Source organism: Corvus cornix, chromosome 5, assembly GCF_000738735.6.
Source record: "Corvus cornix cornix isolate S_Up_H32 chromosome 5, ASM73873v5, whole genome shotgun sequence".
Lineage (NCBI taxonomy): Eukaryota > Metazoa > Chordata > Aves > Passeriformes > Corvidae > Corvus > Corvus cornix.
Window position 1 is genome coordinate 52,579,422 of NC_046335.1, and position 25,827 is coordinate 52,605,248.

General features: G+C 38.4%; 1 protein-coding gene across 5 annotated transcripts in view; it reads left to right on the forward strand.

Moving 5' to 3' along the window:
• The window catches only part of ZNF143 (zinc finger protein 143), a 38,366-nt gene extending 14,646 nt beyond the window's left edge, over positions 1-23,720 (forward strand). For 4 of the 5 annotated variants that reach the window (XM_039552215.1, XM_039552218.1, XM_039552216.1 and 1 more), the window contains 11 exons: positions 357-553; positions 4,370-4,444; positions 8,438-8,557; positions 9,548-9,623; positions 11,510-11,635; positions 14,602-14,781; positions 15,879-16,106; positions 17,369-17,517; positions 18,867-19,028; positions 19,828-19,974; positions 21,749-23,720. In XM_039552215.1, coding sequence (XP_039408149.1) covers positions 357-553; positions 4,370-4,444; positions 8,438-8,557; positions 9,548-9,623; positions 11,510-11,635; positions 14,602-14,781; positions 15,879-16,106; positions 17,369-17,517; positions 18,867-19,028; positions 19,828-19,974; positions 21,749-21,832 — 1,544 coding nt within the window. In that variant the 3' untranslated portion in view covers positions 21,833-23,720. The remainder of the gene's footprint in view (positions 1-356; positions 554-4,369; positions 4,445-8,437; positions 8,558-9,547; positions 9,624-11,509; positions 11,636-14,601; positions 14,782-15,878; positions 16,107-17,368; positions 17,518-18,866; positions 19,029-19,827; positions 19,975-21,748) is intronic. The other variant, XM_039552217.1, reaches the window with a different exon arrangement.
• Positions 23,721-25,827: the final 2,107 nt, after the last annotated feature.

The window sequence follows — 25,827 nt, forward strand, 5'->3', positions numbered from 1 at the left end:
TATGAATTCTAAAATCTGAAGTAAGGGTATCAGTAGATCTCTTATATTATTTTCATTTTATTATGAGTGGATTTGAAATGGAAAGCATATTTGTGTTCCTGATTTCCTTTGTCTATAAAGCTAGATCCATATAAATTTTTTTGTACTTTTATAAGTGTAGAAATAGAAGTATGGGAGGTGTTGTCTTGAAAACAAATTCCTGTGTTATTCATAGTATTATTTTAAGTGGTTATATTTCTCATGTATTTCATATGTATGTATGACTTCAGGAGACACTTCCTGGAGAGCAGTAGTTTCTCGTGTAGCACACTGCTGCTCCTTTCAGAATCCTAACACTTTGCAATATCATTCCTCAGACAGTTATGACCAGAGTGCACTGCAAGCTGTGCAGCTGGAGGATGGAACCACTGCCTACATCCACCACACGGTGCAGATGCCCCAGTCAGACACCATTTTAGCCATCCAGGCTGATGGCACAGTGGCAGGTCTGCACACAGGAGATGCTGCCATCGACCCAGACACCATCAGTGCTTTGGAGCAATATGCAGCCAAGGTACTCTGCAAGGCATTTTCTCTGTCCATCATGTTATACTGTACAGCACAACATAGCTGGCAGCACAAGCCAATTGTCATCTAAGAAATAAAATTACAACTGAGAGACTCTCAGGCTCCTAGAAGAGAGAACACCAAATTGTCATGACAGTGCTTCACTGCCATGAGCAGCTCTGGTGTATAAAGAGGAGAAAAGATTGAACACTGAACTGGAGTCAGATTTAGAAAGGAATCTAGACAGCTAAATAATAATCTTCTCTATACTACAGCATTGCAAAGGAGTCTCTTGAAAGGACACTGTTTGGAAAGAAGGACAAAGTTAAATTATTCTTGTTCAGGCACTATTGCTGGATTAATTTTTTTCCTGAATGGGAAGAGTATGGCCTGGTGTACTGAGCAAGGACAACACATAGGATGAAGTGTAGAAAAGACAAATAATTACTGAGTTCAGAAAAAACCTTCTTTGGTCCATATTCTCAGTAGTAAAAATGCAGTCTGATGCACAAAATTCATGTTGTTTGCTTTACTCGACTTCTGTAAGGCATGATGCAAGTATGGTAATGGGTGATACAACTTCCATGACTCCATAGTTAAGCAGTGTCCCACTTGCTGGATAATTGCCATCAGTGCTCGTAATGCTCTTGAAAAAGAGCAGAATAAATTTTAAAGTCTGTCCTCTTCATGTCAATGAGAGTTGTCAAAATTTGGGAGAAGGCCAGTTAGGATAATTAAATAGCTTATTCACTATTCTTTTCATTATGCTTCTGTCTGTTGGAATTCAGATATTTTAAGGCAACCAGTCAAATCGTGTTGTGATGCTATGGATTAGCATTTCATAAATAAAAAGTAATTCAGCATTAGTTGAGCTGTAATCACAAGATTTCACACATTCCACAGATCCTTTTTCATTTAGATTAAATCAGCCATAACTTTGCCCTTCTTAACCAGCAGCTATATTAATCATAATTTCTGAGAAGTTTCTGTTTTGAGAAGGTGAAGAAGAAACAGAAGAAATGCAAATAGATTTGCATTTTCATCCTATTTAACTCAATATGTGTTCTTTAATTCTGTAATGTGAATTTGTTTTCTGTAGTGCTCTTGTGTGTTTGTTTAGGAAAAATTCTATTTTCCTTAAGCTTTCATCTCAGAACCTTATTCTGAATGGTACTGCTGGAATCTTTAGGGAAAGTCAGTGGAAGTGAGTTTCCAAGTGCTACACCTGATTTATGTACAAAACTAAATAATAGCTTAGTGGTCAGAACCCTGGATCTCTCTTAAAAGGAGAAGTGGGTTTGTGATTCTTCTCCATGTCCGTGCACGCTTCACAGTGAGGCAAGGTGTACTCTTCATAGCAGCTGGTGTTACAGACACTTTGAAAAAGGTACTGAAGAAATTAAATACACCTGATAAGTATATGATAGGATTTTATAAAATTATAAGTAGCCCAAAGAAGAGTAGTGACTTGTCATTGGCTGCACCAGTTTCAGAACTCGTAAGCATCAGGTGAAACTCTCAGGTGATGAGCTCAAGAAGAACAAAGAAGGCTTTTTCAAACAGCTCAAAGTTAAGCACTGCTTGTAGGATATTGTGGATACTAATATGTCCTTGGATTCAAGGAGTAATTAGATAAATTCATGGAAGAAAAATGTGTCCATGGCTGTTGGGTAGAAACATGTGACTTCTGGTTCAGGAAGTTCATAAACCACAAATTGCTTGGAGGTTGGCAGAATATTATGGGGAATGCATCACTACATGCTTGGCCTGTTTGTTTAGTGTTCTCCAGCATCTGCTACTGGCTGCTGTTGGAAATGAAATGGTGCAGTAGTATGGTCTTTAGTTTGACTCAATGTAGGTGTTCTTGTGTTTTTATTTGAAGGCAGACTAAATCTTTCTTTAGCATAAAAGAGAGTATTTTAGGAGGAGCTCAAAGATCTGCCCTGGAATCCTTCCAGAATTCTTACAATACTGCAAAAGAGAAGTTTAAATAGTTGGGTGTCTTTTTTTGTTTGTTTTTTTTTTAGGTTATCTTTTCAAAACTTAAAGGGCGAAGAAAAAAAAAAAGATGCATTTGGAACGTGGTGGCTCTTCTTTGTTTCCCTGTCCTATGGAACAGGCAGGAACAGACAGATCAGTGGGGTGCCCAAGATCAGTGTAGAATATAAGGGAGTTCATACAAAGAGATCCAAGCAGACTACTCAGAAGCTCATGGAAGTGGTGGAACACGTACATTTTTCATTGTCCCTCACTTCTCCTTCAGGCATAGAACCACCTTCCCACAGCATGCAAAGCACATGCAGACTTAACTAGAGTCCTCTAATTTTGGGCTGAGTCAATGCCACCAAAGCAACCAAGGGAAAATGGTCATTGCTCCCAGTGAAGTCAGAAGATGGGTGATCGAATTGTGAAGAGGTTACAGCATGTACTTTCCTTCCATAAGCTGTTTTCTTGTGCCATCACAGCTGCTGGCAAAGTACAGTAACTGGGATTTGTGCATGTCTCAACATATGCACATACATTCTGTTTGGATCATTTGTTTCTAATAGTTGATCAAGTTCTAATTTCATGTCAGCAGTTCTTTTCTCAACCAACAACAGGAAGTTCAGGATAAAGTAATTCAAGTCTCCTTTCTGTGCAGGTTCTCTCCTCTCCCTTTAAAAATTCTGAGGGAGAAGGGCCCAAAATGGCTATTGTTTTCCTTTGAAAAAACACCCCAAAATTACCTGCTTTCTGACTCTTTTCAATCTTTTTGTAATGTACATTTGCCTCTGCTTGGGAACTTTCCTCATTACTGTTCTAACTCATAGTTCCCAAAAGTATATTGCTCATAATTGTCTGATTTAGAGAAAAGTCTGAAAACTCTTGTGGGATGAGTCTCCAAGCAAACCGCTGGGGGCTGATGCTTTGGGCAAGATACTTTACACAAGCACCAATGTTCTCAGGAGCCTGCTGTGGCCTCCTGCCAAACTGTTTTAGAGAGGAAGAGAATCACTTAGACTAGGCTTAGGTGCATCAGTCTCAGCCTTGAATATAATGGATGCAGAGAGTATTGTGAATGCCTGTGCTTAATACAGAGACAATTAAGGAATGGGAAACTATGCAAAGTATACTTTCATTTTTTATACAGTGACCACTAACATCCTGTTCTTTGCTTCATGTGAGAGAGTTTGGGGTGGTTTTTTTGAACAGGGTAATTACATTTTTATTTAAATAAAATTTTCACATTAACATCTAACAGTCTTTCAAATATTTTTTTATGAGCTCCTTGGAAACAGCAATGCCTTCCTCCTGCTGGAGACTGTTCTTAAAAACAAACCTATGTAGTAATACCCAAGTCCTTGCTTAGTTGTAATTTGACTAGTTCAAATTGACATGTAACACATTGTCTTAGGTATTTTGATTCGAAAAGCAGTTGTGCTGTTTGAAACAAGTACATTCTGCTTAACAAGGAGTGAGAGAGATATCTTTATTATGAAAGATGTAAATGTTTGGGGGTTTTTTTGTCAGAACTCAGTATTGTTAAATTCATTGATTTATTGTAATACTTCTGTCAGTCTATTAATTTAACATATTTAGTTCTTGCTGTCTTTCCTACCCTGTTATAAAACAACTTTGCTATGCTCACTTTGCCTGTTCTGTAATGCAAGTGCTACAAGTGGTGATTTTTATGTAAGCTCATGTACTAGAGGATAACCATGTTCCAAGAGGGCGCTAGAGAGCTATAAAATAACAAACCCCCAGAACTGTCTGTAACTCTCCGTTTCTCCGATGAATAAAAATAACCTGTAAATGTTTTTCCCATTTCAACTTTGTTTTTCAGGTGTCTATTGATGGAAATGACAGTGTTAGTAGCACAGGAATGATAGGTGAAAATGAACAAGATAAAAAAATGCAGGTAAGTGCCAAATACAAAATAATTAAATATATTTATTTCTTTTGTCTTTTCTGCCCAGCAAGGTGCATGATAGGGAGCCCCGTAGCCATGAACTAGGGTCTGCTTCTACCCTTCAGAAGTTATAGATTTCAAACTATACAGGTAGATTATATTATCTCACTCTGTACAAGATCCTGTCACAAGATTTTTGAAAGATCTTCTAATACTTACTGTTTTCTATGGGGCGTTTCCTGTTAAAAGGTAATTTAAAATTACGTTGGCTTTCTAAGATTTTTCAAGCTGACCTGAGTATTTCATCAATAAGAGTGTAAGTATTCCAGAAGTTCTTTTCCAGAGAAGAAACTGATTTTTGACAGTACTTAAAAAGGATGCTGTCTCAATTAATAAATTTCTTCTAGGAGAGACCATTCCAGGCATATGTCTGGAACTGTTCTCCTTCTGATGACTTATTTTGATTCCACTTGCCCTTTTAGGCTCCCTGACTTTCATAGCAGGTTTTATTAGGAATTGGTAGATAAGTGTTGCTCCTAGAGAATGCTTAAAGAACAGAAAAATACTTCCATTTCTTTTTCAGGATCCATGTTGTTAGTATATAGTAGTGTAAAAATCTTTCCATGGGGAAAGATTAATGTAAAAGTTCAAAGGGTAATGGAAAATACAGGTGCAACTTACTAAGTCTCAAGCTTTCTTTCCTGGGATCCATAAAATTATGTAAGGAGAATGGTATTTGACACTATAAGGTATTTTATTAAAGGTAAAGACAAAGAAAAACATATTCTGCGCTTCAAATACACGACAAAATTAATACTAAAACCTCCATATCCTCACACGTTCAGATGACAAAATCAAAAATGGAAAAGTCATCGCACTGAGAATCGGGCTTCTCTGGGCAAACCTTTTCTCCTTTTTCCTTAATTTAAGAAATAATGAAGTAGACAAAGAGGAAGAATATCTTCCAAGATCAAAATACATTATCTGTGAAAGGAGTAATTATAGACTCACCTATGACAGCTCAAATTTTCTATTCTTAATCTTTAACAAGTTAGGTCCCACAATATTTAAAGCTGCAGACTCTTCACTTTTGCCTGTGTGGCATGACTGTGGAAGGAGAGAATAGCTAATACATTCATTATTTACTGTATTGGACTATATTTCAGAAAATGAAATTAAGAAATTCAGAGGATTTGCACACTTGTAGGTTAGAATAGGAAAACTCCAATGAAAGGCAAAGTTGAAGAAAGAGTAAGATAAAAATCTTTGTTGGTTTTACCTGAAGTAAGAGCCTATTAAGCAAAATTACCTGTTACCAGTATCCACCTAAATATTGATTTTGGCCTCAGCCCCAAAGGCAAACTGAATGTGGAGGTGATTTTATCTTATACATATATGGCAACATATGTGCCATATGGAAATGCGCCAATCTTACGAGCATTATATGTTCCAAACAAAACAAGATCTGATATTTCAAAAAGGTAGTGAGGCTTAGTCTCAAATTCTGACCCTTGTAAGGTGACTACAGTTGGCCTTCAGTTGAAGGGGCCCAAAGCTATCAATTATGTATGAAAATATAAATCATTCTTATATCTTGATTTAAATAGATACCTGCTTGTAACTCATTCTGTATTAATAGATAATATATAAATCTCATATTTAGATGTAGAATTAAATAGGTTTATGTTTATAACCTTTTTAAGTACACAGGTAACAGAACAGATGTCACACTGCTAAGCAGCCACTCAGACTTGCATGTGGTTAGTTAGGTGTTTCAGCAAAGAAAAAAAGCATAAAACCTCTTTGTGATTTCTGCATAGGAAAACAAAAGACTCTGTGTGCCCAAATGGATATCTCGCTATTTCCTTTCAAACCTGTCATACCCATCTGTTCATAATAACACTTTGGTTATATGATTCTGCTTTTATGTGTGCAATAGAAAAATCTGATCCAAGATCTTTGTTTTTCTCCCGTGTTACCTCTCTGGACTCGGGATGCGTTTGTGATCTTTTAAAAATAGGGGGGTTTAATCCTATTTATTTATTCTATTTAAAAGTATTTGAAGTGCACTGTTCCTCACAGTTTCACATTATTATAAAGGTGCTTTATTCCCCCCCCTCCACCCCCCCTTTTTGTATCCATCTTAATATTGGTAAGATTGTTGCTGGTTATTTCCTTGCAGGTATCAGCACATTACAGACCTGTTTTCATTTTCTTTTAAACTTTGGCATACTTGAGCTTTATAGCAGAACTTAGCAAGTATATACATATTGTTACATGCTGGAACAACAAAGAAATAGTAGTAGGTTTACTGATAGAAAAAAAAAATTAGTGCTTCAATGCAGGTCTCAACCAAGCGTATTCTTCATGATCCTTAATGTATTGAAGTGACTCCTGTGATTCATGCTGTCGTAGGCTAAACAATAGGATCAGTAATGGGTTTCTTGATCCAGGAGGTTGTTTTCCTCTGCGGTTCCAGAGAAGATTTTCTGAAGTGATGGAGTTGAATGTTTCAGCTGATTAAGAATTTCATATTGAATTTTGCTCCTTTAGTCGTAAGAACAGCGTGAAGGTAATAGGTTATCCTATCCTCTCTGAAGAATCTGTAGGAAAAGTATTCCCCATCAAATTTCTGATCTATCTGAATAAGGAAATAAAGGTCTGTGTGCTGTTGCAAGGCTACAGTCTCATTGGTTATGAGGCAGATGTGGTGGGAGAGCTCAGATACTGTGGTGATGGATCCAGGCTCTTTAAACGGGCCAGGTGGGGAGGGAGAGGAGCAGGAGCTGCCCTTCCTGTGGGAACAGCAGGACTGTATAGGGCTTTGGGATGGGAGATGGCTCAGACCAGCATGGGTGCTGTGGTGGTGGCTGTCTGCCACAGGGCGCATAGTCGGGAGGCCTTCTTCAGACAACTTGGAGAAGCCTCATGTTCACAGGCCCACATCCTCATGGGGAATTTTAATATCCTTGGTATCTGCCAGAAGGGCATCACAACAGGGCACGTGAGGAGCGTTCAGGAGTTCAGGGTGGCAACTGGCAATCTAGAGCAGCTGGCACGGTGAGACGCTTTGCAGGGCCTCAGTTGCCAAGAAGTATTAGTTGAGAATGTGAACACTGGGAGCAGACTTCAGGAGTCTCCATCCTTAGAGATATTCAGAACCCATTTGGATATGGCTGTGACAGTTTGGGATAAAATTGGATCCGTAAGAAAAAGGGAGGTGGTTTAAAAGGACAGACCTTTTAAAAGAGTATTGATTGCTTTGCATACAATTGTATCAAAGTGCTTATTTGGGCTTCTGCCTCTGTGTTCGGTCTGTATGAATGTCTCTTGCACGTCAGGGTATGAAGGAGCCTTTACAAGGGGTTTCAGCTGCCTCCTGAAGCTGTGCTGTATATTTTCCTGTTGTCATGCCAAAAGGAGAGTAGAACCTAGCTCATGTTGCTCCAATTAGCTTGATGAAAATACACGCATGGCAGATCAAGTACAAAATGCTTTCCTTCCTTTTCAAAAAGTGCTCATTCTAAGGACATTTAATTATTGTTTGGCCTTTCCATTAACTTATCTTTGAAGGTGGTCTGATTTATGACTAATCTCCCTTAGGAACAGATATAGCACTTCAGATGTAATCTAAGACTTGTCTACTAATTTGGTCATTTTACCACTGTGCTTTTGAATTATTTGCCTTTGCTATTTGGCTAATTAATGCAAGCTTTTAAATTTGCTAGGTACAAGTAAATATGTTTCACAGTTTCCATCATGAGAATTTGATTTTCAGTTCTTTAGTTTATTTATTGAGGACTCAGAAATATATGGCATAGCAAAGACAAACAAAAGAAACCTGTCAGAGTCAGCTCTGGCTTGATAGCAAAATAAAGCTCTAAATATCAAGCTCTTAGTTGATAGCAAAATAAACTTCTCTGATTCATTTTGGTTGTTGGTTTTTTTTCAGTGTGTGGTTTGGTTGGGGTTTTTAATTTTTTTTTTTCTCTTTCACTTAAGATTGTCTTGCAAGGAAATGGAACAAGAGTGACTGCAAAATCTCAACAGACTGGAGAGAAAGCCTTTCGCTGTGATTATGATGGCTGTGGAAAACTGTACACAACAGCTCACCATCTTAAGGTGATGAGATGTAAAATGTGCATTTCTACTTTGTAGATAGGATTTTTTTGGAAAGATGATGTGGTTAAAAGTAATAAAAATTGAGAGAGTCAGTTGCAATGGGGCTGTTCTGCCAAATGTTTATTGGATTGATTTTACAGTGATTGGTGGTGCTCAGCTGAGTTTTCTTAGTGTTCTGGTTAGATGCAGGTGTGGGATCACATTAAGCTGCTATATTGGCAGCATGTTGAGCTTGCTTCCACCAGCAGTGTCACAGAAATTCTGGAATCCAGCATTCGCTTTACGAACTTTACATGTATGCATGATGTGCAAAAATTCCAGGTTTTGAAATATTTCACTATCATAGTACAAAGCGAGACTCTTCAAAACTAATATTCAAAGTGAAAAGCTGGAGCATCTTTTCTTCACAGATGTCAGCTTCTTAATTCTCTTCCTTTTTTTAAATTAAGTAAAGGAATTACTGAAATGGTAAATGGTGTAGGGATGCTCACATTCCAGCTGAGGCTGAGACAATCCCTTGCTGATGAGGTAACCTCCTCCCCGTGCTGCTTTGTCTCTGACTAAGTACAGGAGTCAGTGAGGGGTTGGCTTTATGAGTCACTTGCTAAAATGATGTCCTTGCTGTAGAGGTTTCATGCAATATAAAAGCATCACTGGAAGCATTCAGTGGAGTCAGAAATCAGAGAGTGGGCTCTGAGGCATATTTTCCTACTGTCTTTAATGTAGTGCATGATGGCAAATCTGCATGTATTTACAGAAGTGTTTTGTGCAAAACGGACTGCCAGATCAGGTTAGACCTTGGAAAGAGACATCTTTAGTTTTAGGGAAACATTGTTGCCATATTTCATTATTCATCACTGATATAAACAGATACTTGAATACAAATCTTAGTCAGATAAATAAAATATGTTGACTTTAAGAATGAACTGTTTCTGTGCTGAAGTAACCAGATACAACATCTCATTAAGTCACTGTATTGGATGTCACCAGGTACATGAAAGGTCTCACACAGGAGACAGACCATATCAATGTGAACATCCTGGATGTGGCAAAGCCTTTGCAACAGGTAATTTTTTGCAGACTAGCTCCTCCTGCTTGTTGGTGTTTGTGTGTGAATAAAGTAAGTTTTTAGTATTGCCTTTTTTAACTGCTAAGTAGGTTGGGAGAACTGGGAAAAGAAAGTAATCTCTTCAGCTAGTGTAGCATGTAGAAAGGACAGAGGATTTAACTCTTACTGAAGGGGGAACAAGGTGAAACACTCAACACTTATCTTACTCTTCACCTGTCATCTACAGTCAAACTGAATGTTAAAAATTAGGCCTTTCTTACCATTAAACTAATAGTGAAAGTTAAATGAGGTGATAACAGCAGGCTGAACTTGTAGGCTAGAGGCAGATTCCTGATCTTCTGGTCTAAATTTGAAAGGAACTTTGATAGAAGAGGCTGGTTTAAGTGTTCTTTATTGAATTTGTATCAGAGTGACTTCTGTCATGAAGTGAACTCTCCATTTGTACAGATTACTCTGCTCATAATTATGCTCTCCCTGATGTTGAATTTGATTGTGTAAAATGCAATTATGAGGAATGAAACATGGAATAAGTGGAAGAGCAAAACTTGTTTCAAATCTTATTCTTTCACTTTGAATGTAAATTAGTATAATGCTTAGAAAAGTTGGGCTCTGTTTTTTTAGATAAGGTATTTTTAAAATAACTTCATCTGATCTAATACATTTAATACAATTGCTTTGAAGAGAAATGAGCAAAAGAAATGCTGATGCAAAAGTCAAAAGGGAAACAACCACACTTTTAAAGGGCTGCACCTGAGTTTGTAAAGGGATTTCAAAACTATGTAATGAAATAGTCTCTTCCTTTGCAACAAACTGGTGTATGGCTTTAAACAGCTGTTTGTTTATAAATACTATATTTTTGGTCAGAGCTATTGTATCACTGTAGTTCAACAGTCTTTGCCTTGGACAAAGTTCACTTTCAAGTACTGAATACTCTTTGATTTAAATGTTAAGAACTCTCCTGGGCTGGATCATGAAACTGAGTTTAGATGTAAAAGTGAATTAGTGCTCAGCTTGGTTCACGTGCTTCATGCTTATAAAAGCATCAAGAATAGGAATTTCAGCTGTTTTGGGGAGAACACTCTGAAATTAAAGCAGATGCTATTTTCTTACAGACTTTTTGTAGAAATGTGTACATCACTTGTGGGTACAAGTGAAATTCAGGTTCATTTTCTAAAACTGCAGTTTCAGGCTTCTTTAGTCATAATCCTTTCAGAGAGGTGCTGAAAGGAAAATCTTGGTTAAATGCTCATTGCAAAATAATTTTCTAAAACGACAGTTTCAGGCTTCTTTAGTCATTATCCTTTCAGAGAGGTGCTGAAAGGAACATCTTGGTTAAATGTTCATTGCAAAATAATTTATAGAGGGCCTGATCCAATGTTCACTTCAGACTGGTGGAGTTTTTGATGATGATGAGTTCCTAAAAGTGATCTTAAAGAGAGTAGGTGTCTGTGACTGCTCATCTGATTTTACTGCTGACTTCATTAGTGGTATTGCTTTTCCTATGAGCAAATAATTAAATGTCATTTTGATGACAGTAGTGGGAAGAAGTAAAAACTAGGTGGAATGCACAGCATATGGCTTCCTCAGAAGGCAGAATAAATATTTGTCCAAATTGTAATAATTGCAGTTTATCCTTCTGAAGGGAAGGAGAAGCATTATGGAAGTGTATTTTTTTCAAAAATAAAGAATGAAAGAATTTCCAAACTGTTATCCAAAGTTCTGCTGCTCTGTAGGGTAGAATGAAGAGCTTGTGAAGAATGAAAGAGTAAATTTTACTCATCAACATTCCTGATTGGAATGGCAAGCACAGCTTTTGCTGGTGATGGTTTATGAGTATCCTTACTTTGTGCTTATGCTGTGGTAACATCCTTTCTGATCTCCAGGGTATGGGTTAAAAAGTCACGTGCGAACACACACTGGTGAAAAGCCTTATCGGTGCACAGAAGAGAACTGCACCAAATCCTTCAAGACTTCAGGAGACCTGCAGAAACACATTCGGACCCACACAGGTACTAGCAGCACGCATTACTATTTGCTAATTCACTTAGGTGGATTTTTAGTTTTTTCTCTTTCCTCATTCTGTGACTTTATACTTAAAAAATCAGTCTGTGTATATTCTCTTTCTGAAGCCCAGTGAGCTCAGCAGCATTTCAGCATGGTAAGCATTTACTGCAAATCCAGCATGCTTTTCTTGGAAAAAGTGCTTAAGCATTCACACTGCTATTGCAAATGCACTAACTTTTAGCAGTGCCTTACTGACATTGTCACTGAGTCACTCACTGCCTTTTACAGTTTCATCTGCAGCCGTAACAGAACAAGGAACTTTTCCTCAATCACCTCTGTCTTGCCTTTCAGAAATGGCTTCAGTGTTCCTCAGTTTTGGTGCTTTAATATAACTTGCATGCCAGCTTCATGAAGGTTTACTTTCTGAGCTTGTTATCCTGATTTCCCATCTCTTCATCCAGCAAAAACAAAAATATCGTAGAAAACCAACTGTTACTGAAACTTGCACAGACACAAAAAATAAAACCTTACATTTTGTCTAAAAACATTAAATTGAGAGCCAAGCCACAAATTTTAGACAGCACACACTACACTCTGCAAAACTCTGTGGGTGTACACACGTGTAAACAAGTTTGCACAATGTCTCCTTTGTGCCTGTGATCTTAAAAAAAATAATAAAGAAAAACAACCCTTAAATGTAGGAAGAACAATGTATCACTTGCTAACCTATTCCATTAAATATATTTATGTCTCTTCTAGAACACTGACAAATTTTTCCAGTAAACTGTCTGAGTTTTAGTGAGGCAAGAAGAAAAAGTAAAAGAAATAGGGGGTTTGATTTTTTTCAAATTAAAAATAATAATATGGGGGGGTGGGATGTAAATACAGGCAATAAAAATTGTAAAAACTCAGGATTACATTAAGATATTTCTGCTTTTTTTGGACTTCCATACAGAAAGACAATCTGTTGGGATTAGTGCTATCTTGATTATTAAACATCAGGATGAACACGTATCATCTCAGCTCTAGAAAAGAACAGTTGATATGCACTGCATCCAGTACAGACTATGAACTGAAAGGTTTCTGTAGTATGGACAACTTCATTAGCTGTGGACTGTTTTCTTTACTTCTTTATGGCCACAGAAGTTGTGTGGTAATTTAGTCTCTCTCTATTTAGCAGCTGAGACAAAAGACTTGAGCCAGCGCTATGTAACCTACCCACCTGAACAATATCAGTAATAGAATCATAATCTCCCAGCAGTCCAGGGGCCAGACGTGTCTTATTTTAGATTTATGAGTGTTTTCAGGAAGCTAAAGAATGAGGAGAAAATTGCAGCAACTCCTTTGTGCAGGTGGAGGGAGCAGTATGCGCTCATGCCTTGTGCAAGCTGCAGCAGTGCACCCGGTGGAGGCAGGTCTGGGCTCTCCCACTCTCTCTCCTGGCTCAGAAACCTTTCCATTCCTTTAGTAGGTACATCAGGGTCAGCACTTTCTTCATTTTCTGCCTATTTTAACCAAAAGTGGCTTTCCCCCCTCTCTTTGAGTAGAGTCAAGTCTCACTTTCAGTGCCATCAAATGCTTGCCTCGGGTTTCTCCCTGACTTCCCCAGGCACTCAACTTTGGCATCAGAAAAGCTGCTGTGGAGGGTACCTCGTGCTGCAGTGGGGCAGAGCTTCAAGGCTTTGCATTTCTAGTGTTGGAATTCTCTGTCACCTGGAAACAGGTCGCTTTGCTAGGAAGTTCATTCGAATTTGAAAAGGCCCCTTCAGGGACCGGTCGGGTGACATTCCTGCGGGCATTGTTTAAGAGCGATCTGTTGTGGTTTCTGGTGCAGGGTCTGTTGTTGGGTGGGGTTGGCTCTGCAACTCTGCTGCTTTCCGACGCGTTTGGGGTCCTGGCTGAAGCAAGGATTAGGGGAGCCATGGTAACACAACACTGAGGCGTGTACGGGGAATGCACACTGCCTTGGCAGGAAGCTGGAAAACCTTCCCAGAACAGCTGCCCGATGGAGTGAATAGTAGTTTCCTCTGCCAAGGAGCGAACTGCTTAGGAGTTTCGTGGTATTACTGTCTATCAGGACTTGTTCTTTTATTTTTAAGTACCTATTGTTGTATCCGTAGTGGTGTTCTGCTCTCTCTTGCTCTCAGATTCTGCTCTTTGGTAAGCAGCACAGTGCAGTGCAATGTACTTGGCTCTAGAAGTGGCAAATTACACCAGGACAGCCTGTCAGTGGCTCGAATTTCTCCAAATTTAACCCCCTTTGCTCTCCTTCTCTGTGTGCTTTGATAGATCTGAAAGGTCAGGGTTATTGGAGTATTATTGGTTGGCCTTTTCTACTATTCACAGTGAAATGGTTTGGTGCAGTGATGTAAATTATTGCACTTAAACTTATATTACACAAAGAGATTTAATCTAAAATTTGTATTTGTGATTTGCTTCGGTTTGGGGGTTTGAAACTTGAGTTTCATGGCTGCTTCTCTTTAGAAAGTTTGTTCTTTTTTAAGGTTAAGTGCTTTCTATAACAAGTTTTACTAATCCATGTTTATCCTGGTTATATGTTAAATCATGAAGGTATTTTTTTCATTTTAAGAATTAACAATTGTCAAATGTCAATGGTATGATACACTTGGTTTGGATAATATATGTATTAGTTGGGGGGGTTGTTAAATAGTTGTTAGATTATGGGCAGTGCGGCAGCTAATCCAAGCAACTGAATCTGTTCTATACATGTTAAAGTCCTAATCTAAATGCTTGATAATTTAGCTTACAGACTGTATGGTTTTCCTGAATTTTGCTAGTTTTGGCTAAACTAGAACACTCCACAGTGGCATGTTCATGGTATTTCTGACTGAGGATCTTAAAGAAAGAATTAGGTAGATTTAGGTTCCTACATTCCAGTCTAAGTGTAATTTAGGATTTTCATTCTTTTATAACTTTTGTGTGTGTACCTTTTCTTGTCTTTTTTTTTCAGGTGAAAGGCCTTTCAAGTGTCCCTTTGAAGGATGTGGCAGGTCATTCACAACATCTAATATTAGAAAGGTTCACATCAGGACACATACAGGCGAAAGGCCTTACTACTGTACAGAGCCAGGATGTGGGAGAGCTTTTGCCAGTGCAACTAATTATAAGAATCATGTGAGAATACACACAGGTATATGAGTGATTTATTGTATTTTGAGGTGGAATCTGCTTGGGAGAGGCTGTGTCATTCTCCTTGTGAACAATGTTTTGGTGTGTTGTAATTGGGTATAGTCATGTTTATATGACTTGGCTTGGTACTTCTGTTTGGGCCTCTTCTCCCCTCAGCTGAGGATACTTAAGTAGTTAGATTTCCCACCTTGCTGTCAAGGCAGAAGAATTTTGGTTTGGATACAAAGTCTTTTAAACTGGACATTGGGCTGAATCCTTATTATGATTCTGGGGCTTGCCTCCCTTGTGAGCTGTTTCTTAAATAAATACCAGTAAAGGACAAGTCTGAGCTTAACTTTGGCTCACTTCTATGAGTCACCCTTTCATCCCAGCTGTATTTTCCTTGCTGCTGGAACTGTGGTCAAAATTTCCTTTTTTATAGACTGGATGTGAAAATACTTATCCAACTTGATTTTCAGGGTTAGTGAGCACAAATAATAAGCACAAATTTGAAGATTCTAAAATCTAAAAGCCAGTGATAGCCATATCAGCTTGGTAGCATTATCTATTTTATAGAAAAACAGATAAACTTCATAGAGGGGCATTTTGTATCTCAGTTTATATTTTTAGTTTACATGGTAATTTGGACACTTGTTTCATTGATTTTAAAATGAAAGGTGCTTCTAGATGAAACTATAATTGTCTATACACATGCTTCCTGTGGATTTCCTCAGAGCTTTAAAGACTCAAAAATGATACTAGCTAATCAACATGTCAGATCATCAAGGAAAACTATGGGGCTTCCAGTAATAAAGAACAAAATTCTCAGTACAACGACAAACTGAAATTGCAGCTTTCAGCCGGTATCATTCTGCCTTCATCAGAAGGATATTTTAGATGGAGTGGTAGGGAGGAAAATGGGCCCAACTTGTACTGGCAGTAGCTCTTAAAAAAAGACAGTTAGAGGTTGCATTGATAAACTTTGTGAGGTTGAGCTTCTCTGCTGCCTTTGAAGTCAAAGGATGGTAATGAAGGTTTGTCCCTAAATATCATTTGCTGGCAGTTTTTCCTGTGCATCCTGAATCAAGTTCTCTTTATTCCTTTTGTTTTCCCGTGCAGGGGAGAAGCCTTATGTCTGTACAGTTCCTGGCTGTGATAAACGTTTCACAGAGTATTCCAGTTTATACAAACATCATGTTGTACATACTCATTCCAAACCATACAACTGCAATCACTGCGGGAAGACCTACAAGCAGATCTCTACCCTTGCTATGCACAAACGGACAGCACACAACGACACAGAGCCCATTGAGGAAGAACAAGAGGCTTTCTTTGAGCCACCTCCAGGTTAGAATTGCAGCCTTTGAGTCTCTTGTTGTTAAAAAAAAAAATGGGCTGGATGGTATTTTTCTGGGAGATTTTGATAGCCAAGGAAATTAAAGCATAGATAAAAAGCTAAAGTACTTAATAAAGAAATCTTAATTTCTCTGTAAGACTTCTTAGGGTGGTAGGCAACTTGAGAACAGAAATTACAGGAGTAATTGGCCAGATAATAAACTCATTTATAGCACTCACAGGGTTAAGGAAGAAATTTGAGTTTCAGTCTCAGCAAACCTGCTAAAAATATGAATGTGGGGAAGGGACCAGAGGGAATCTAAGCCCATTACAACCTGCTGGATTTTTATTCGGGATTTTTCAAAGAATGTATATATAACACCATGGCTGGTGACAATCTTTTGTGTGGGAGTAAAGGCTCTTGCCTTGAGAAAAAACATCTGGTTTTGCAGCACAGTGATATGGGCTGGATTTGCTGTGGCTTAGAGCAGTTTCTGTAAACTGTCCTGGAGGCAGAGATGAAAAGGAGCTGCTGTGGTGCAGTACTCTTCAGAGTATACTGTTCATGGTGTCATGAGTATTGAATCCTGTGAATATATGGATCAGACTGAAGGAAATACTGTGATAGGACAAACACCACTTGTCAAATTGTGATTTTTAGATGTTCCTGAAGATCAGAAATATCCACACAAACTGTTTTGGTTAGAAAAGTTGTTTTGCTACACGTTTGTGGGAAACTGCACTGAATGCCTCAAGCGGACTTGCTATATCCTTATTCCTTCCTTTAAAGGAATGATAAGATTCATTTGCTGAGGTTAAACATTTATCAAGATAATGAACTTACTTATATCTTCACACAAAGGCATTGCTGTGTTCTTCCGTATGTTTGTTAATTAATAACTTTCTAAAAAAAATTTCCAGTTGTGTTTGTATGGAGTCCCTTGCATGGAGAGGTTAACATTTAATGAATAAATTAGAAATGTTTGTCACATTTTAGTATTTGCTTATAAACTAAAAGTGTAGCTTCTTTATATGTAGTATTTATGTGTCTTTAAACTCATTGCTAGAAGATTATGCCTCGTGTTCCCAAAATAGGATTTTCTGACTTGCTTCTGGTATCTTTCCTTCTTTTATTTTTCTCATCTTTCCACTGAATTTTTTTGTTGGAGTGTTTAAAACCTTCAAACTAGACTGGGACTTAATCCTTGTAATTTGGTCTCCTGGGAGCATTTAGAGTATGTAAAATATCCTCTTGCCTTCTTTCTATCAAACAGGTCAAGGTGAAGACGTGCTCAAAGGCTCCCAGATCACCTACGTGACAGGTGTAGAGGGAGAAGATGTCATTTCTGCCCAGGTCGCTACAGTTACTCAGTCAGGATTAGGCCAACAAGTAGCACTAATATCCCAGGATGGCACCCAACACGTAAGTAACCAGTGCTCAAGGGCTGACAAAACCATGCTGAGAATTGAGGCACAGGTTTGCAGATTCTCCATTGGCTCTCTGAAATCACTTAGGAGTCTTGATAAATGTGGGTTTCTTAAGGAAAGAAGCTTCTTTGGAGTTGCATCAGGATATGTTTAGGGTTGTGCCTCCTGTGGAATGCCTGAGTGAAACCACATATTTTGACACATGTAGCTGTATTAATACAAAGTTAGAAGCTTGGGCTCTCCATGTTCTCTTTGTCTCTCTGCAAAGGGCTGTTTTAACAACTGTTATATATACAGCCTGTTTCTGAGGTTTCTCACAATTCCCAGATTATGCTGTTAATATCTGACGGGTATATTCATTGTCTTGTCTGCACACACTTTGGGGGGCTGAGGGTGGGAAGTCTTTTCAGTCCAGGTGCTTCCTTTACAAGCAGTTTGGCTGGTAGTGTGCAGTTCTTACCATTTCTAACATAAACTAAATGATAAGGAATGCTTTGATACTATTTTCCACTTGAACATTACTATGGCTGTCTTTTTTTTTAAGGTTTTTCATGGATACATATTTTTAAGGATTTTATATGAAATTTCTTTAGAAGGGGATTTCAGTACAACTGTCTTGATTCACTATGGCAATATATTGAAGGCTTATGGGAAAAAGTTTCTATCTTAACTGGCAGGACAGCTGAAATACCAGAAACATATGAAAGATATATTCTGAATTCAGACTGAAATGAAATATCCAAGGGGCCTGCTATATTGGCAGCTCTGGATATTGCAGGAATACTAAGTAACTGGTATTTTTACCCTCTAAAGTGAAGGCCTGCAGAAGCCTTGACATAGAATTCTTACATTTAAATTATCTTTCAGCTTGACTTCAGTTGTGGGATTTATTACCTTGTAAATCAGACATCAAATTGTATATCTGATGCCCTAATACATTTATACTGGAGACATCAGTAATTTATATCATTAATTTGTTATGGATTGTTTATTTGTGGTTTAAATTCTAAGGCCTCATAGGCCTGTTTACTATTTCCATCAAGATCAAAGTATGTTGGGTGGTACGCCTTGAATCCCACTGACCTCTGTGTAAGACACATGCATAGATAATCTGTTATGCTGTTATTTGGGATGCACTCTGACTAACATGGAGTTGTAGACTCTGGGATTGGGTATGCAACCTCTTTCTTACTACTGAGAGCCATATTCTTTTCTGTAGACAGATAAGTGTATCTGAAAGGTCATGAACTGTTAGAGCCCAGCCAGTGAGGCACATGGACCAAGGGCTCTGACATGAGCAGCAATCAAACCCTTCTTTGCCTCAGGAGCTGCTCTGTGTTGCAGGTGAACATATCCCAGGCAGACATGCAGGCCATCGGCAATACCATCACCATGGTGACACAAGATGGCACCACCATCACAGTCCCTGCCCACGACGCCGTCATCTCCTCTGCGGGAACACATTCCGTGGCCATGGTCACTGCAGAGGGCACCGAGGGACAGCAGGTGAGACACTGTCCTGCACACCTGTGTCACGGCCCTTTAGGAGCGGGTATCAAACGGCCACCTGAGCCATCACACTTCTGTCATTGATGGAGATTTATCTCAGCAAAGCATTTTCCAGCACCTGGCCAACACATTCCCCTCATAAGTGCCTGATGTGTTCTAGTCCAGTGCTATACATCAGCAGATGGCAGAATGTTTTAAAAACAACTGAGCACCAAAAAAAATTTCTGAGGTACCAGTCCAATAATTTCATTTAGGTGTATGTAAAATAAGATCTAGAAATGCCAAGCATTTTCCCCGAAGTCACATGGTAAATGAGTGGCATAACTAAGACTAGAATCCAGTATGAACTGTAATTTCAGTGGTTAATATTATGGGACTGTAATTTATTTGGCAGATGGGAAACATTTGTGTAAGCATATATCTCTGGGTTGGATTTCAATATACAGATAAAACAGCTAACTTTTTAGTCCAAATATGATGATATAATCTCTAAGTTAAAATGCATTCTGCTGTTCTAAAATTGCACCACATGCAAATGAAGATAGTTATTAATCCCTGTGTAGATAATCACAGGTCTTAGGTGCATTTATTGAATTGCTGCAGTCCTGAGGATATTTATATTTTAAGAGCTAGTTGGTAACTTAGAGAACACAGTTACGGCAATTTTCTTTTGCACAGTACAGTTATGCTCATGAGCAATCCCAGCTTTGACTGTAACTGTGAAGGCAGTGGTGGTGTGAGGTCAGGAGCAGGAAGAGATGTGTCATGCAGATGATTCTCTCCCTTTGTCCTGAAGGTCGCTATTGTGGCCCAAGACCTAGCAGCATTCCATAGTGCCTCCTCAGAAATGGGACACCAGCAGCACGGACACCATCTAGTGACTACAGAAACTAGACCTGTTACATTGTTGGCTACATCCAATGGGACACAAATTGCAGTACAGGTAAGATGGGGATAAATGGTTTTTTGGAATGTTTCTTACTTCTAGAGCTAGGGCTCCTAGCCAGGTAACAAAATGATTTGAATAAGCTTGGTTTCCCTGGAAAAAAAAATAGCCCACAACCATATGATCTCATATTTAAAATAATTTATAGGATTAGGAAGAGGAATAAGCAGCATCTGATTTTCCAAATCTACTTGTGGAACTCCCAAAAAAGGGGAAGGCTGGGGGAGGGCCAAATGAGTTGTTCACGGAGTCACAGGTTTTCAGTGAAAAAGTGCTTTTGTTCATCCTTCAGCTTTACATATAGAGCTGACACATATTAAGCCAAACTCTCAAGGATAAATTGCTATGAACTTAAAAAAATTAGCAAATTTGTTATTTCAGCCTTGAAATGCTAATAGCAAAGTAGTGCAAACAGTTATATAGAAAGATTAATAATCAGAAATCTCTGGAAGTAGTGACCTTCTGTTATGTGCCAAGCCAGCACAGTACAAGCAGTCTCTGTAAACAGTCCCTCACATTGTTCAAACACTGTCAGGAAAAGGTAGTTTCTAGGTATGAAAGACCTCTTTAGAGCTCAGGTTGAAAGGAATAGTATTAATATCCTCGAGCAGAAACAAGAGATTGTTATTTTACCCTTTGTTAAATGGAAAATAGCAAGTCAGATGCTGCTTGAAAGAGCAATGAAAGTCGAGAAGTTCTGAAGTCCTCTCTTTTGAGCTAAGTTGGCAGTAATCAAAACTGCCTGTAAGAGAAACCATGTCAGAAGGCAACTGTTTGCATGAGAGCAAGAAAAAAAGTAACTTGCACCCTCAGCAGTGGTCCTTTGAATGAAAGGAAAACAGACACTCTCTGCACAAGCCCCTCTTCTGTTACCAGCAGTGCAGCGTTTGGTTAAGTCTCTTCACATTAATTAAACTTAAAATACACAACTAGAAGAGAGACAATTCAAAATGAAAATACTATTGATTATTCCTGAGGGTTTGATTGGCTTTTCTTTTGTACTTTGATCCTAATAAATGAATCCATTTGGTTTCTAAATACAGGTAAAGCCAGTAGCCTGATAGTCCGATTGAAGCCCTAACAAGGTGAAAACAGAGGTCTTGACTTGAGTGGCTCCAGAATGTGATATGCAGTGACTGTAAAAATAACAAGTGGTACTTAGAACTGTTCCATTAGCTCAGACAATCTGGTTTTACCTTTCACACTCTCATACGTGTTTCTCCTGAGCCAATAGCTAACGGCCAGCTTTATATTTTTTTGTGAGGTTGAGGTTGTCTTCAGTGTTCCCATTAACATATTATAAAACTCCATGGATTCCTTCCCAAAATTGTGTCAAAAGAGCTGACTTTCTGTTAGAATGTTAAGAAAAATGAAGACGTTTGTTTGCTTTACCAGTGATAAAATGTAAGGCAACAGCCACTGTGATTTCTGCAAGCCTTGTCTGAGCTTTGTAATATCTGCCAAGTTGAAATATGACCTACTTTGTGGGTCATGAAGTGTGTTTATCATGCAGCAGTTCTTTGAAGCAAATGTATTTGGTAGTTACATAGAAACTCAGCTTAATCTCCTATCAGCAGCTATCTTAATTGTCATGCTGATTAGATAGCTGCTGGTATATATTACCCACGAGAGGTGTGACAATACTGATCACACTTATTTGGGCTGAAGTACTGTTTGATATCTAGATCTTTGCTTTCAGATCTTTTTTGATGCATTTATTATCCAAGTGTAACATTTTGGATTTATTTCTGTTTCAATGCATTTGTTTCAGCTTGGAGAACAACAGTCTCTGGAAGAAGCCATTAGAATAGCCTCCAGAATACAACAGGGGGAAACACCAGGGATTGATGATTAACTTCTAAAACTGCTACCAGAACAATAGAGTGAAAGGTATTTTATTTTCAACCAACAAAGGTCCATGCCAGCAACAGCCCATAAAAACTTTGAAGTCCCCTACTCACTGATACTGTGTACACATTTTATGCAAGAGTGAAGAACATTTTCTAAGTTTTGTGTACATAACCCTTGGAATGGACTGACATCATCTACTTCCAACTGTTGTATTCAGGAATATGGAATTAGGATTACATAGTAAACTTCCTTGTTCTCTTTTCATCAGATTTCAGACTGGTCTACAAGCAAGTAAAAATAGAAGTATTGGAATTAATTTTTACTGTCATGTACAAATAATGAAGGCATTACTGAAGATTTCAGCTGTTTAAATAACCATTTCAGGAACCCTTACAAGTAATAAGGCAACAAAGCCTTTTTAAATTGCATTCCATCAATGGAAAAGTCTTGGATTTTGAGCCTACTACTGTAAATCTTCGTATTTTGATTTGTTTCATACAGATTTGAATACTCTTTAGATTATCTACCCCATCTCATTCATTGTAAATACAGACTGTTAATGCTGGAAGTGCTAATTATATTATCTTTAAATTGGATTATGTACAAAGAACTGGTTGTTCAATATTAAAGAAAGTAAATCTAATGATTTTGTTTCTTTACATATTTTACTTAAGATGTTACTCTCAAATTATTATGCAATAAAATATAGCAAGATTGTATTGTTTAGATAGGATGATATTGTTGTGTGACGTATTGTTTTACTTCTTACTGAGACTGAAGTTCAAATTATTTATTTACGGCCTTGTATAAATTTTTCCAAAGTTTATTTATCATAAACTTAATTTTTTGACATTAATTTTGATCGTAATCCACTATAGTGTATTAAGCAAATACTGGTAATAGTTATTTCAGACATTCTAAAACACTACAAGGGTGATTTTCACTAGAAGGTGAAGTTACCCATTTTCAAGAGAACTATTTTCAAATGGTGCATTTGCAGCAAAAGTACAAGTACTAACAGTCTATTTTCAACAGTTCTGAGTGCCTGCTGCTACCATTCAGTACCTAGGATGTGCTGATAATCAGTGCTTTTGAAAATCAGGACACAAGTTACTAGAAAAAAGGGATTAATGATGATGTAAGTACAATGCTCCTCTCCAATTATCATTCTGTAAAGGAGAAAATCCATTGTAGATATGTCTAACACATACAGCAAAATGTAACTTTCAATTTTTTATATGAAGAAGTGTTTTTACTCGTCTTGTTAGCAAACTGGTTAAGCAAGTTAAAATTTTTTGGCTTCCTGTAAGATTCAGTGCTTATTTTAGATTAGTGTCAAGAGCACTTCTGAAACTGAAGTCTCACCTTTTGCCTTCTCAAGGGAAGGACTGAACATCCTCTGGACAAAAAGTTAATTAAGGAATCCCAAGTATTGTGAGGGCACATCCTACATGAAAAAATAAAGTCCATAACTAAGTCCCTTGAGGTATTTGACCTCAGAAAGGCCAAGTTTGAATAGAATGAGCCGGTTTATTGTGAATGACTGTATCAGTGTGGGTTGCAGCCTTTTATGTTTTCTGCACGGAGGCCAACTGTAAAGTGCAGTGAGAGAATACAGTATTGTGGGATAGATGGGCACAAAGCAAAGGCTATTTTCTGCATAAATTACAAAGTAAAACTTGGAAACATTTAGGTTGTCTGTAACTTTTGTATAGGATTTGAGGTTGCTTGCTCACTTAGGTGCCAGTTTTCCTGAAATGTTGTAAATCTTGATATCCCATGGAGATAAATGTACTATGCAAGGAGGATTAATTGCCTGTCAACTAGATCAGTTTCTTAGTACTTCTCACCTTTTAGAAATTAAAGTTGTATCATTTGACATGAATGTTCAAGGTTTTTTTTTTTTTTTTTCTTAAATTTCATTACTAATAGTTTCTGGAAACAGTGGCTGGAACAGTGGCTTTGACTTAGCAAAGAAATAACTTCAGCTCTTACTTCTTCTCATTTCCCAGGACATTTTCTTACCACTGTACAAATGTGAGTATTCTTTCTCTTTCATACAAGTTGGTTTGCTGCAAGGTGTTCATTCTCAACCAGCTCAGTCAGGAAAACTGTAGTATTTTTAAAATTCTTTCTGTGACTGTTACCTTACCAGTTACTCTTGCAAAACTCCCAAGTCAAAGGTAGTGCTTCCGTGTTTTGCTAGCTACCTCTACAAAGGAAAACTTACTGAATAAATAAGGTAGAGTGACTTAGACTGCTCAGTGTGCAAAGAGAAGCTGAGGTGATTATGTGTGTCTTAGCTGCAAGGCCTGCCTTATCTTCGGCGTGGAGAGACCTTGGTGATATTCCCCTCCTGCTTCCATTCAGCCAGGAGTGGAAGGAGCAACGTGTTTTGGTAAGCCGATGCTGCATGTTGGTATTGGAAGGTCCTGTAAGGGAGTTTAGACAGGACAAAACTGGGTTAGATAGATAGGAAAACTGGCAAAAAGCCTATCAGGAGGAGGAAGCAAAGAATATGACAGGACTGTGTGTTTGGCAGTAGACATCTCTATACTTCACCCACAGTTTTGCCCCTCTCTTGAAAGTTGTCTCAAAGGGAATGCTTCGGCACACTAGAAAGAAGTAACTTGTAAAAGATGAGCCCTGTAAAATAAGTCAGCTCAGTGTATCACTGCCTCTTACAGACTGACTTCCCCCATTTCCAGTCACAATTTTTCTGTTGTATTTGAATTCCAGGCCTATACAATTCTCCCCATAAAAGAATAAGCCTAAAGTCTCTCCAGACCTCGCAGTCAACTTTTCCCTTTTAAGTATTTCTCCCGTTTTTCCCTATGGTGGGCTTTGCTTTACTGTAGTGCTCCTCCTGATAGTAAAAGACGGGATTATTTTCGGTGCTCCAGGCTGATGACCTATCGTGCCAGACACACTGCTAAAGGGCTAATAGTTTTCATAAGAGTAAATCCTGCTGTAAACAGCCCTCGTCCCTGCTGCTGTGATTAAGCCCAGCTCAGCTGACCGATACCGCAGATCCTGGGTGTGAGACGGGCACGTGGTGTCTGCTCAGCACGCAAGGACGGCGCTCACGGACCTGGTAAACAACGGCTGAGCTGGGAAGGCCGCTCCTCCTCAACTTTGCTCTAGTTCCTGACCCTCCTAACCCCTCAAATACGGGATTTGTCTGACTGGCTGCGCTGGTTTCTGTGAGGATTGTGCTGTAGCAGAGAAATCCCTCTGCATTGCTGCGCTCTTCCCAGTGCACTCAAAGGAGCCCTCCCCAGGGACAGGAAGCCATTTAATCGGTATTTAGCCACAGGGAAAGATGGTGTGGACTAAGGGTCTGATCCAAAGTGTTTCTGATTCTGGCAACTCCAGCTCTACAGCTGCTGAGATTTGTCAGAGGCTACACCTTAAGCTGACCAAGATGCAGAAGTGCCCTCTAACAGGGCACTCTTAAGTTTGTCATTGAATGGAAACAAATTTTCTGTAAAATTTTCTGTTTAATTTTCAAACAGCACAGGTGAAATTGCACTAATACTTGGGTGGCATGAAAACTGATTTTCTTGAGCAGTAAGGTGTTAAGAGACTGAAAATGACACGTAACTTGTGTCCTGTTCAGCTATTAATTTACAGTTGTTCGAAGCTTTAAAAAATGTATTTATTCAGCATGCATCATTTTGTCTTGATAGAAATTGAATGAAATTGCCTTGTCTTTGCAGATGTGTAAAATCAAACTCCAGCCCCTTGTTTCTAATAAGGTACTCCTGGTTTTTTTATTTGTAAAGTATATATTTGAACACCATTTTCCCAAAAGTATCCTGTGCTCTATTGATAAAAACCTTCTAAAGCATAGACACCTATGACAACAAAACAAAAAGCCAAGAGCCATTTCAGTTCTTTTGTTGTAGATAGTAAACTGCACTCAAACCGAAGCACAGAAGCAAGTGTTTTTCCTTGTTGTGTTATGTGTATTGTAAAATATCCCATCAGTTTGGCATT